This window comes from Gopherus flavomarginatus, chromosome 13 (genome assembly GCF_025201925.1).
Source record: "Gopherus flavomarginatus isolate rGopFla2 chromosome 13, rGopFla2.mat.asm, whole genome shotgun sequence".
NCBI lineage: Eukaryota > Metazoa > Chordata > Testudines > Testudinidae > Gopherus > Gopherus flavomarginatus.
The window spans coordinates 28,893,607-28,906,487 of NC_066629.1; the positions used below are offsets into that span (position 1 = coordinate 28,893,607).

General features: G+C 48.9%; 1 protein-coding gene across 11 annotated transcripts in view; it reads left to right on the forward strand.

Moving 5' to 3' along the window:
• PHLDB1 (pleckstrin homology like domain family B member 1) overlaps window positions 1–12,881 on the forward strand; it is a 105,860-nt gene that overhangs the window by 70,663 nt on the left and 22,316 nt on the right. For 7 of the 11 annotated variants that reach the window (XM_050922074.1, XM_050922075.1, XM_050922078.1 and 4 more), the window contains 4 exons: window positions 4,367–4,495; window positions 7,126–7,281; window positions 7,707–7,817; window positions 8,457–8,546. In XM_050922074.1, coding sequence (XP_050778031.1) covers window positions 4,367–4,495; window positions 7,126–7,281; window positions 7,707–7,817; window positions 8,457–8,546 — 486 coding nt within the window. The remainder of the gene's footprint in view (window positions 1–4,366; window positions 4,496–7,125; window positions 7,282–7,706; window positions 7,818–8,456; window positions 8,547–12,881) is intronic. The other 4 variants (XM_050922077.1, XM_050922085.1, XM_050922081.1 and 1 more) reach the window with 1 other exon arrangement.

A 12,881-nucleotide genomic window follows, 5' to 3' on the forward strand; every position in this document is an offset into this window, starting at 1 on the left:
CAGGCAGTCCCTCCTGCACAGATGCAATGTGCTGGAGTGTTTTTTTTTTTAAATTTTACAGCCCTTTTAAAAACCATTTGTAGTGAAACAACCAGCTCCATATGGAGTCAGGAGAGGGACTAGAAGAAACCACACTCCCAAAGTCTCTGCTGTCTTAATCTTCGCTTTCCTAATCAGTCTGCACTAAACTCTCTCTCTAACAGCGCCCGCTCTGAAATGTGTCTCTAATCCCTCATGCCTCTGCATGCTATGGGGCCCCACATAACCTCCAGCACTTGCGCACACAGCAAACACCTGGGCCTAACTTGGGCAGCTGTTTTTTAGCAATGCTGTGTCCTTGTGACATGTCCTCTGAGCTGCCCTGGGCCAAGAATCGGTGCTTCTGGACTAGCACCTAAATCCACCTATTTGTATAGATTCAGATTTCCATTAACCCTGTGGGAGCATGTGAGAGAGAGAGACATGGATCACTGTTCGTAATGTTCCTGTTTTTTAAATTTCCTTCCGAACATTTAATCACATAGTGCAGACAGAGGAGAAGGTGCAGGGGGCCCATTAGGGACAGTCAGAGTAACTGCAGCTGGACATGTGTCTCTGGGAATATTGTTTGCTTTACACAAAAGATGATGAAAAATCAAAGCTAATAATAGACTTTGATATTTGACTTAGGTTGAGAATTGAAGCTTTCCTACATGATCTTTATTCACCCTGGTCTGAGTGAGCAGCATGGAAATCCATTCTTCACTAGCGAGCAGCCCCACTGGCTGCTCCTCTGACCAATTATACCCTCTCTGTGACAGCTGTGTGACTGCTTACCAATTGTTAGTGGCATGGCATCCCTGGATCCAGGTTAATTTGGGGACATGGTTGCCCATTCTAGCCTAGCCGTAACCAGCTGCTTTGACCCACTTCTGGTTGTAGTGGAGATGGGTTCCTGGTGTAGCTAGTAGCCTACCCTGTGGGGCACTGATGTGGATTCTCATGTTGATAGGGGGTCTCATGGTTGGTTACAATGGAGTGTCTCCTGGCCTCTTGCTAGGAGTTGACAGAGGGAGAGGAGGATTGGGGTAGTTCCTCAGAGGATGTTACTCATGTATTTTTCTGCATCGTGATTCTGATGGTTTAACCACCACCCCCTAAGGTGAAGGAAACATCCTGCATGACATTCTGGCTCTGCAGGTATTCTTGGGTTCTTTCATGGGGCTAACTGGGCTGATGTGAGCTTCAGCATGGAGAGCTAGTTGCAGGCTGAGCACCTTGGGGAACAGGGATGGATTTGCTGCCAAGTGGCTTGTTGGTAGCCACAAGGTATCATAGAGTTGATGGGCTAGTTCCATTCCACCAGCCCTGGTGTAAATTTGGAGCGACAGTGATGTAAAACTGGTGTGAGTGAGTGGAGAATCAGGCCTGGAACTCTCTAGGGCACCACCTCCCTCCCCTCTGGCCACTGCAGGAGCATTCATTATAGTCTGTCTGTTCTGTGGAGATGCCCCACACCTGGTATGCCCCACTTCATACTGGGAGCTGTAGATTTAACGTTTCCTGGGAGCTCTTTAATTCTGAGAAGGATTTTGCCTGTGGCTTTGATGTGGTGACTCTGCTTGCAATGTGGGGTGAGTCTGACCCAGATTGCAGTGCAGAGCAATGAGGCATCTCTGATTAAAGCGAGCCTCCTGGCTTTCACACTGAAGTGCAGTAGACACCTTGAGTGCATGTGGGTTTCCTTCCCAGTCTGGAGACGTGACACTCCACAGCACTTTGTCAAGTTAAACAAGCCATCTGGCATGAAGATGCTGGCATGCTTGCAGATTGCTAAAAGGCAGCAGACTACTGCAGGGATGAGGAGGTGGCAGGGTACTTGATACAGCTCTGCCCAGGAATTTTGTTGTCACTGAGAAGCAACTGACTTAAGTGGATGTAACTAACTGGGCTTGTATGGCAAATTCTATTCTATGAATAAAAATGAATTGTGTGATTTCATGCATGCACATGTGTAGATAGGTATTACAATGTTGTCTGAAATGCTGGGTGGTCATGAATCTTACTCACATCAGTCTAGTGCAGGACATCTGGCAATCTTTGGCACAGGAAATTTGGGCCCTAAAAGCATAACATTAGTGGTTAAAGTTTTCCTAGAAAACAGCAGGAGCTTGTTTGGATGAGCCCAGACCCACCATTTAGCAGCTTCTGAGTGTGATGGGGAGAGCATGGATCTCTTGTTTTGGAGACAGCCCACAGCCTTCCAAGGCTTGTACCCGTGTTACTGCATGGAGGGGTGGTACTCAGAGTTATAAGGTGCAAATACTCTGATGGGTTGCTTTCTAGTGTTTAGAGTATGGGTCAAGGAGTCTGGACTGCTGGGTTCTATTCATGGCTCAACCACTGACTTCCTTCATGTTCTGAAACAAGTCACTTCACTTGTTAGTGCCTCAGCTTACCTACTCATAAAGTGGGTTTCATAACACTTCCCCTCTCAAAAGTGTTGGTAGGGGTAATCAGCTTCTGTTTCTGACTCTTCAGATAAGAGATTCCCTAGAAGCCACAGAACATTGTGCCATACATAGGTAGATGTTGTAAATGCTGGTGGTCACAGGTTCATACTTTTTTTTTTAAAACAATTGCCTGGGTAGCCAGCACTCGGTGCTGAAAACCAGAAATAATAAATTCTAGAGCTGAGCCTAAACTAGTCCCAGATCTTTTTTTCATAGTTTTTAAGACCAGAAAGGACCATTAAATCATCTAGTCTGATCTCCTACATAACACAAGCCCCATTATTTTATCCAGTTACTGCTGTCTTGAGCCCAGTACTCATATAATATATTGCAATAATCTGACCATCCCAAACTTCTCAGCAGTTTAGAGCCAAACGTCATGGCTCAAACCATTTCTAAAACAATCCGGACTGCCCTGCTGGAGCCACCCTCTAAATAGACACTTGTGCCCTGTCCAAGCAATTACTGCTACTGTTGGTATCTCATTCAGTCACAAACTTCTCAGCGAGTCCCAGGGGTTGTCTCATGTAACTATGGATTTGAAAACAATGCAAGGATTGGAGGGAATATTCATATTTCCTCTTTCTACTTTGCACTAACTGGTCTCATCATTCTGCATTGGTATGAGAGAGAGTCTCACGTTACAGGGTTTTGATGCAGATTTACCCCAAACTAGGGGTAATCCAGTCTGGGCTTTCTCCCATTCAGTTTGTTACTTATTCCTGTAGGTGGAGGTAAAATGGGCAGGATGGGAGGAAAGGATTGTCATGGGGCTATTGCTAGGGAAAGGAAGTCAAGAGTTTCCTGGTTCTCCAACTGTCTCACTGTGTGACATCAAGCAAATCACTTGCTGGCTGTCTGCCTTAGTTTCCCCACCTGTAAAATAAGTATAAAATCCCCTGAATGTCTTGAAACCAAAGTGCTGGTCTCACTGGTTACAGTGCATTGCTTTGTTAACCCAGGGTTCCTGTGCACATGAATGGTGGATTTGTATCATCATTTTTTATGCTGGCAGAACCCCCAAAAGAACCCTAGGAACTGCAGGGGGCTCAGCTTCTCTGAAAATCCAGCATGTTGATGCAGGACTGAAGCCAACTACATATTTAATCTGGCTGGGAGAGTGGGGTGGTGAACCTATTTCTTCCTCTCTTTAGGCCAGTGACAAGTGTCCTCCTCTTTATATCCTCTCTGTCACTAACTCACTTAAATAAAACCTGAAATGTTCCTGAGGACCCAGGGTGTTAACCTGTATTAACTGAGAAGAGATTGGATCTTAGTCTCTCGTTTTTCATGTTGTCCATAAGGAAACCAGAATGCCAGGACATCCCTGTCTACGAAACAGGACAGTTGACTGGTAGTGTAGTCTCTACATTTGACCTGCTTTATAATTATTTGATGGTGTCCTGGATTCAAAATATCTGTTATAAAATGACGTTCCTGAAACTTAATGTAAGGCCTACGAAAATGCCTCTGATGACAGGCTGTGCAGGACACCTAACTGACAAAGCCATTCCCAGTGCTGTGCTGACATCATCCCTGATGATGAAGCCATGTTAACAGTAAAATCTGCTTGAGGCCTAGAGGGGCCTGGTATGTGCTTTTTGTAAAGCCTTTGCCTTGAGACGTGAGACTGAGGTCCAGTCTTGAGCAATAACTGTTCTAATCCAATCCAGCCCTGGATGCCAAATGCTTTTGCTTTTTAAATCTTTTGGAAAATGCCTCTTTGACATACCCTTCCCCAGCCCCCTTCTCTCTCTGGCTTGAGCCACTGTCTGATTCTCCAGCTTCTGCATGGCGCGGATTTGAGAAGTGTGTTTTCTCTCTTTTTTTTGTTTTGTTTTTTGTTTTGTTTTGTTGTTTTTTCCCTGATTCAGGAAAGGGCAAAGGTTGATGCTGAAAGGAAGGAGCTAGAGAAACTGCAGGCGCTTTACAATGAGTCGAAGAGCCAGCTTGATAACTGCCCTGAGTCAATGCGGGAGCAGTTACAGGACCAGATGAGAAGGGTCAGTGTTTTACCCCCACCCTCCTGGATCACTGCCCACTCCCCCTCACCTCCATGCCCACAGCTCCAACCTGAGCCAGCACTCGACTGGTACCATGTGCCAGACTGAATGCAGTACACCAGAGGCTGGAGGAGGCTGGCATCCAGGTGCCATGGTATTGGTAAGTTTACCACTCAGGATGTAGCCTGGCCCCAGCAGCTTTCAGAGTGACTCTCCCCTGCTGTTGATACTGTTCCACATGTCCCTCTCTCCAAATGCCATAACACCTCACGGCAGCCTCTCCTCTTGCCAGCCAGTGAGGAGGAGGCAGGTTTCTTTCCCTAGTGCTCTCGTCCTTTTCCACCAGCCGCTTCTCTGGTCACTGCTGCTGTTCTCTGGGGGATGCTAATGTGACAAGTGCTGCAAGCCCCCCCCCCCCCACCCTTGTATTACTGCCTGGAGGGGGAATTCTGAGCACTGGAGCAAATTCGCCTGTCCCCAGATGTGAATTCAGTCCCATCTTTCCCCCACCTGCCAGCAGAAACCAGCGATTTGGCTGCTTGGCGAGCTCTGATTTTGACTGGAGACTCCTATCAAGTGTGGAAAATGGGCAAACACCCAACACTTGTCTCCATAAGTTAAATTCTCCATCTAGGTGCTGCTCCTGAGCACCTGCCTCAGCCAAGGACGACTCCTATGTGGCTGGAGGCGAAGAGATGTAAGGTGGGGTTTCTGTTCGGGCAGTTCCTGCAGAGGAGTCTGCAAAAGGGTGCAAAGGAATGAATGTCTATTTCAGAGACCCCAGGCCTGATTACTTAGACTGGACCTGCCAAGGGAAACTCTTGCTCTGCCCCTTGAACTGCAGTGCAGCGAGGATCCTTGGCATTGGTAGAGCTGGAAGAGGCCTATTGCAAATGCTGGTGCAACCAGCCCCTGGGTGCCGCACTGATACTGAACCCCACTTTAGCCTTAATCCAGCCTCTGTGAAAGGAGAGGCTGGCAGGCCTCAGGAGATTAAACTCTGTATCGGTTTTCTACTGTTTCCTATGAACATGTCTGTATGCCATTCAGGCCAGATAATGTCAATATCGCAGTGCTGCAGCATTTTTTCCCATTAGCTGGGATTTTCCAGGAGCACCTAGGAATGGAATATCGTCCGTTTATTATGCAAAACTCTTTTAGTGCAATAAATGAAAGCATTTTTCCTGGTCCCCGCAGGAGTCTCAGCTAATCCCAGCCTGAAAACCTATGTCCCGTTTAAAATGGAACTCAGGAGATGTCTAATGCAGTGAGTGACATGTAGAGATAGATAGAGCAGGAAACCAATGTCTCCCCATTGACACTGAACAGGCCGTTTCCACTAAATAGATGTTAAAAGGATTTCCATGGAAAAATTCTTCACTGAAATGGGGCACGGTCAGGCTGAAAAATAGGTATTTTAAATAAAATGCAAAAATCCTAACCAAGCTAAAACCTAACCCTAACTTCTGCAGCTTGTTACTAACAGCCAGAGTGACTGGAATGTAAAGGATTTTAAACATCAGATGCACTGTTTCCCCAAGGCAGTGTTTGTCTCTTGCTTCCTACTCAGCGAAGCTAGCCTGGTCAGTTTCTTTTTCGAGTTCCTGTGCCCCAGCTTCTGTTGGATTTGCATGAGTTGCAGAGGGATGTTTACATCCAAACAGAACCTTGTTTAGTTAATAACATAAATAAAAATACATGACTAAAGGCTCTTGCTGTTACTGTAGGATTTACAAACCCTGAATTGAATTGGCACTTCCTAGGAGATGCCATCCACATCTGAAACGAAATAAAACAGGCTCAATCCTGCGCTGTCCAGGAGGTGATCTAGCTCAAACCCTGGGACTCTCGTCCATCTCGGGGCTACGTGGTTGCATCCCTGGAGCACATTGGCCATACTAACTGTTAGCGAAAGACCTTTATGTAACCCCAGCTCGACAGCCCCACTAATCCATGCTCACTGAGTGCCCAGCTGGCACCTTTCACAGAAGTAACTTTTAAGGAAAAAAAAAAAGGTAAGGGAACAAATCTGCTGTTTGAATCTCTGCTGCAGAGTCCCCGCCAAGACTGCTTTGCCCTGACCGTCTTTCCAGCAGATTACAAGTCCTCATTGTCCCATGGTGCAGGGGCCCTGCACATTATCCCCTACCCAAAGCTATCATCTCTCTTTCGCTGCCGTAGTCGGCAGGGAACTCTCTGAGCTGGACCTCTCTCTGCTGGGGTGTGAGCATCACATAGGTTGGCAGCACTGTCGGGGGGACAGATCGGGCCAGCGAGACTGGTGGGGAGAGTGGACTTCTTGTCTTGAGTTTGTGTGTGTGGAGCAGGAGACCTTGCCTGGGTAGGTCCCTGGGCTGGGCACGATTCCAGGAGGTCCATGACGTGCTCAGTTAGAGCCACCAGCTGTGCACTGCACCTGTGCCTCCCAACAAGCAACAAGGAGGTGTACAGCTTCCCTTCTGCTGCAGCAAATGGAGCTTTGTCCCTTGCTTTCTCAGTGACCTGCTCTCCTGTCAGAGCGGTCCCTGCCTGGTATGTCTGTGTGCCATGGGGAAGGGGGGCAGGTACTGCTACCAGGGAGGTATCTCTGTTTCAGAGGGAGCTGAACATCCATGGTTGTGTGTTTGAAGGAGGTAGAGGCCCTGGAGACGGAAACCAAGCTGTTTGAGGATTTGGAGTTCCAGCAGCTAGAAAAGGAGAGTCGCTTGGAGGAGGAGCGTGAGACCGTGAGCCAGCAGCTCCTGCAGAGCAAGGCTGAGTGCCACCGCAGTATCGCCAAGAGGAAGGTGAGGAGAGGGCCCTGGACCCTTGAGCAAAGGCTGTGGAGCCTGGGTTCTCCCTTGTTCCAGAAGTGTCCACTGCAGTGAGGGGGAAACTGGCTTGTCTGCAATCCCCTCCCAGCCCACCTTAGCCTAGGACTCCCTGGCCTAGCTTTGCTCTGGTCTGAGCTCCTCTCCTAGCCCCTTCCTTTAATGCCCTAGGCCCTGTGCTGTCTCTGTGCTCACAACAGTCTTTTGGCTCCCGAGCACTGTCCCCTCCCACACTTCTCTGTGCTCCAAGCCAGCTCTGTGCTTGTTCTGGGAATGGATGGAGGGGCTCCAAATACCTGCCCAGACTGGTAAGGTTTCTCCCTCCCTCCCAACCAGCTACTTCTTCTCAAGCTGTCCTGCAGGGCCTGGTGCCAGCTCACCCTTGCCTTATTTTCCTTAAGGAGCGGGTGGCTGCATTGGAAAGCCAGGCCAATCACATCTGGCTCCAGGCTGCCCAGGAGTCTGAGCGCCTTACCAAGGAGAAGAATACCATGCTGCAACTGCTGCAGAAGGTAACATCCTGGAACCATGCTAGATGTAGAGGAGGAAAGGGGTTCGCTGGGGTAGTGTGTGCCAGGCTAGGCACACTCACTAACAGAGTGCACTGCCTTATGGGGCTGGACCCCATCTCTGCACTGCTGTGTCCTTCAAGTCCAAATGAGTCCATGTAGCATATGGGCTCTGCTCTCCAGCAAAGGGGTCACGTTACACATTGTCTGTTGGAAATGGAGAGGGCAACTGTGCTGGCACAGCTTGTCATATCCCTCCCACCTTGATGGAGATGGACCTGGTACTAAGCCCAGACTTTTCAGCTGGCCTGTATCCAAACACTGCCCCCCATTGGGAGCCCAGCTGTACACCCTGCCCCAGGCTCACCTAGTGATAGGGAGAGGGTTGAGAACCCCTCTGCTTGGGGCTGGGCTAATGCCACTCGGGTGACTGTCACTAGCTGCCTCTGCTTGTGGCTGGGAGAAGAATGGATCTGAGCAGGAACCTCAACGATATGGGTCTCTGTCAATGCGGGTGCTGTCAGGAAGGGCCCTAATGGTTTCTGTGGCTGCCCTGGTGTTGGCATCACTTTGGGACGCTTTTCAGGACAGTCACTAACTCTCTTGCTGTCACCCTTTTTCTCTTTGTTGCTGTGCACTCAGGAGAAAGAGAAGCTCGTCTCCCTGGAGAGACGGTACCATCTTGTTACTGGCGGCAGGAGCTTCCCCAAAACATCATCTGCGCTCAAAGAGGTAACTAGGGGGAAGAGGGATGATTAGTCACTAGAACTGCCCTCCCTTCACAGTACCATGCCTTCCTGGGGCTCCAGCTACCTCGATGGGCCCCTGCCTCTGGCCTCCAAGAGGTGTAAACAGTGCTCAGGAGTCCCGATTGTTGGCACAAATGCCTGAAAGTCCCAGTGCCCTGACAGTGAAAACACCTGTCAGCTGGAGAGGGCTCTTTCTCTCTCCCACGGCAGTGGGGATCCTGTTTCCCTTTGACAGAACCTTCCGAGGGCGGAGCCACCAACACCATGGAACCAGAGTTTAACCTCGTTGTTTGGAGCTGTTCCATCACACATGGGTTTGCCGTTAGCTGGGTGTCCTAGTCATGCCATGCACCATGGAGATTAGAGACTGGTTCTTACCTGGTTGGCCCCAAACACTGGTAGGGAGAGGGACCTGATCCAGTCTTGGGAGCAGAGCATCATTCCCCAGGTATGTGTTGCCTTGGACACCTGAAAGGGGGGTGGCCTTGGCTAACTCACCACAGCCCCCAGACCAGTCTGTGCTGTTAGGGTCTGGCTAGCATCCTGTAGCCCATGAGTGCATGGCTGCAGGAGCGTTTCCCAGTACATCCCATTGCTCAGCAGGGACTGTAAGCACCAGCTGGGGCTGGAGTCCCATGTCGCGAATCCTTGTTCCATGTGCCAGGGGAAGAGCGTGGCACTGGCTCTGTGCAGGTGCCCAGGATTGTCACTGATGATACATACCAACGCGTTCAGCCTATTACCCCCTCCCCCACCAACTGTATTAAGTACCTTTATTCTGAGGAGGGGCAAAGTGAGCTAGGGCTGGCCCTTCCGCAGACTCCGCCATATCATGTGCCTGATTAGAATTGGTAGCCAGGTAGGTATAAGGTGTGTGTGTGTTGATGTGGAGACTAGGAACATATCCAGGGAGGGTTGGCTCTACGCTGTGGAGGGCACAGACCCTTTTTCTCCCTCCTGTGGTTAGTTCCCAAGGGCAGAGCTGTGACAATCCAGCCATGGGATATGTGATGCCTGGTGCCTTCAGTCGTGCTATTGAGATGGTCTGCAAGGTGAAGTCTTCCCTAAGGCTGTGGCATGAAGCTGCAGTGCTCTGTCAGCAGGGATCGGCCAGTTGGAGGCTCCATTAGGCGGTGTCCCTGCTTTCTGCCTGAGGCTGTTCAGCTGGGAAGGGATTCCTCTGTGCTGTTTTGATCTGCTGTTTCTGTGCCTGCTTTGCCCTGATGACCTTTACCCTCCAACAGGAAACACTTCATATCTCGGAGTCTTATGACCTGTTAGAGGAAACTAAGCCCCAGAATCCCCTGCTAGGGGCAAGTGCTTCCTTAGGTCCTTTCTCCGCCCACTCTTACCCCAAGATGCAAGAGGTAATGGGACTAACTGCATGTGATCGCTTGTTCACTGCTTCCGCTCCCCTGCACCAAGTGGGGCCAGACTGCTATGTGCAGCCATCCTATCAGGGTCTTGTCAATAATTCAGTCAGCAGGCAGGCCAGCAGATCTCTTAAATTGGCTTGTGTTGCAGTCAGTGACTTAGGCCCCCTCAGATAGGCATGGGAGAGGCTCACTAACAGGGCACCATCAGATTAACACTCCTGTATTTCTCATGCACCTTCAAAATACCCGCGATTAACACTCCTCACAGCTGATGCTCTTTAAACTTCATTCAGCTGCATTCAGCTCTCGTTTCTACACAGTTTGGCTTCCTGGTTCACTTGCATTGGCACCATACTGCAGTGTGGCTTAAATCCCAACAAAACGCCTTGTACGTGTTTTTCCCTCCCATTCCGCAGACTGCAAGTCTGAATCTCCCCAACAACATCCCTTTAATTTCTTCTATTTGCCTGTTTGTTTGTTTTTCTATTTTTTTTAAATAGCATCAAAGTCTTTGATTTAGAAATAGTGAGAGAGTTGGGAACCGGTTCCAAACCAACTGGCAGGAGAGGTTGGGATTTTTAATTGCAAATTGCTGCCAGTGTCTAAACAGTTTGTGTTGTACCAATTATACTAGACCAGTAAAAACCAGCAGGATCTTATTAAAGGGGACAAGGCAAAGATGCCACATTTATTATTATAACAATTTATGACTAATAACTAATATCTTAATTCTTATACACACGCATTATACCTATTACCTATACACACACACACTCACATTATAATACCCTAATACCTACACACACACACACACACACACACACACACACACACACACACACACACACACACACATATTCACACACACACCCCCACATTCATCAGGTGTTCTGCAGCTGCTGCATAGTCACCAGTCCTGAAGATAGCTTAAGTTCATGGCTTGATTTTGCAGCTTGGGTTCGTAGCTTGTGGCAGCTAACTGGCCAGGAAAGCTGGGCACAAGGCTGAGCTGGATCTCTGTTGGGCAGGCACCGATGTTCTTCCATGTTGGCAGCAGAATGTTACCCATCTCACCCTTCTTTTTTATAGGCTTTTAGTTTGGATTCAAAGTCTATAGGTCTTGCTGTGTCACGCTGCCTCTGGGTTTAGATTGATCACCCATCAATTGCAGGCGTGACTTTCAGCCTTGAACCTGGCTTTGATCTTCCTTCTGTTGTTCTGTTGTCCTTTTCTTTTTAGGGTGGATGCTTCTTACTTTGTTTAGGGCTGTTGTCTAGGTCTTCAGCCGTTGGTATTTGAACTTTATCTCATCAGGACAGGCTGGAGCTGGAGTTTGATTCCATCATTCATACATACCTCATTCACACATCTAAACTAAACTAATAAGATTACAGCAGGGTTTGCAAAAATGAAGGTTGGAGGAAGCTTTTACAAAATGGAGTGAGTGTTCTAAAATGGGGTTTGAATTACAATATGGAACAGAAGTTACAGTATAGGCAAGTGTAGTGAATGGTGAACAGAAGTTACATTAATAAAGTGAACAATTGAAAACAATTTCATTTATCAGTTCTACATTTGGGGCTTTAGCAAACATTTCTATTAATGATGCTTGGCAACAGACGCCAGATGCTTCACCCCATTACCTGCGTTGTCTGGCTGGCAACAGCAGGGGGCACTGTGGATGGGTCTCGGTGTCTGCACTGACCCACCCATACACTTTGCTGTGTTTCTTGGTAAAGGGGCAGCTTGTTCCAATTCCAGTTCTTACCCATGCTAATTCCTACCCATCAATTGCTCTTAATTCAGTTGCTTTCCTTGGGCCAGTATCCCAAGAGCTGCGTTTCCCATTGCTGCTCTCTCCCCTTGGTGCTGGAGTGGAGCACGTTGGGCCCTTCTGATGGTGGGGTTGCATGTGGATGTTTTGTGTGGTGTGTGCAGTAAAGCTCCATTATAGGCCGAGTACTGCAGCAGCATGCGGTCTCTCCTCCCACCCACTTACGAGCTGAATCCATTTCCATCTAGCGATCCCTCTGGATCAGATGCTAATTCAGATGCCAAAGGAGTTCCAGATTCCCTGCCTCAAACTGTCTCAGGTGTGCACATTGCAACCAGGTGGCACCAAATGCAGCTAAGGTGCCGTTGGCCCAGTCCTCCAAGTTCCAGGAGAGAGAGAACAGGAGGGCTGGCAACCAAGAGGTGGCACTAGAGAATCCTGAAGCTCTGGGCCAGTGGGAATAAAGCAGCAGCCTAAAGGCGAATGGCTGTGTGCACCATGGTGGTGAAGGTTGGGAGGCTCCTATTCTGTGGACAGCCAGACAGCCTAAGATAAAGCCAATTACACAGCGGTGTAACTTTCAGACTACAAGTCCCATCATGCTCTGCCCTCAGCCAAGCAGCACTCCTGGGATGACAAGTCCTGCCCTGCAGCGCTAGGACTTGTAGTCCCCACAGGCAGCGCCTCTCTATCGAAGCGGAAGTCAGAATGTAAAATTGCACAGCCAGCTGCACTGCAGCGCCTAGGCAGCACGTGTGAAGCTTTACTGCTGTGTTGTGCTCGGTGCCAGGGGACCAGCGCATGAATCTAATTCTCCTCCTTCTCCATCGCGGATTTTTAGGAGTACATGAGGCTGTCTGACGTTTTCAGATTCTACTTCAATGTGTACGGCCCTGGCCAGGACACTAAAGCTTCTGCTGTTGCCACTGCTGCTGCTCCACTCTCTTTCTTGCTTGCTGTACCTCCTGCAGCCAATGAGGTACCTGCTCCTGAGCATGCTGAGTTTTGCATACACTGTTTCTGTCTGGATAGCAAAATCTGTACTCTAGTAGCTGATGCTGAGAGCAAGGTTGTCTTATTGCTCAAGATGGATCAGGCTGGTGCAAGGGATGGAGCCATCTTGCCATCACCGGTTGCCTCAATGCTCCTTACTGGAGCAGATTGGTTT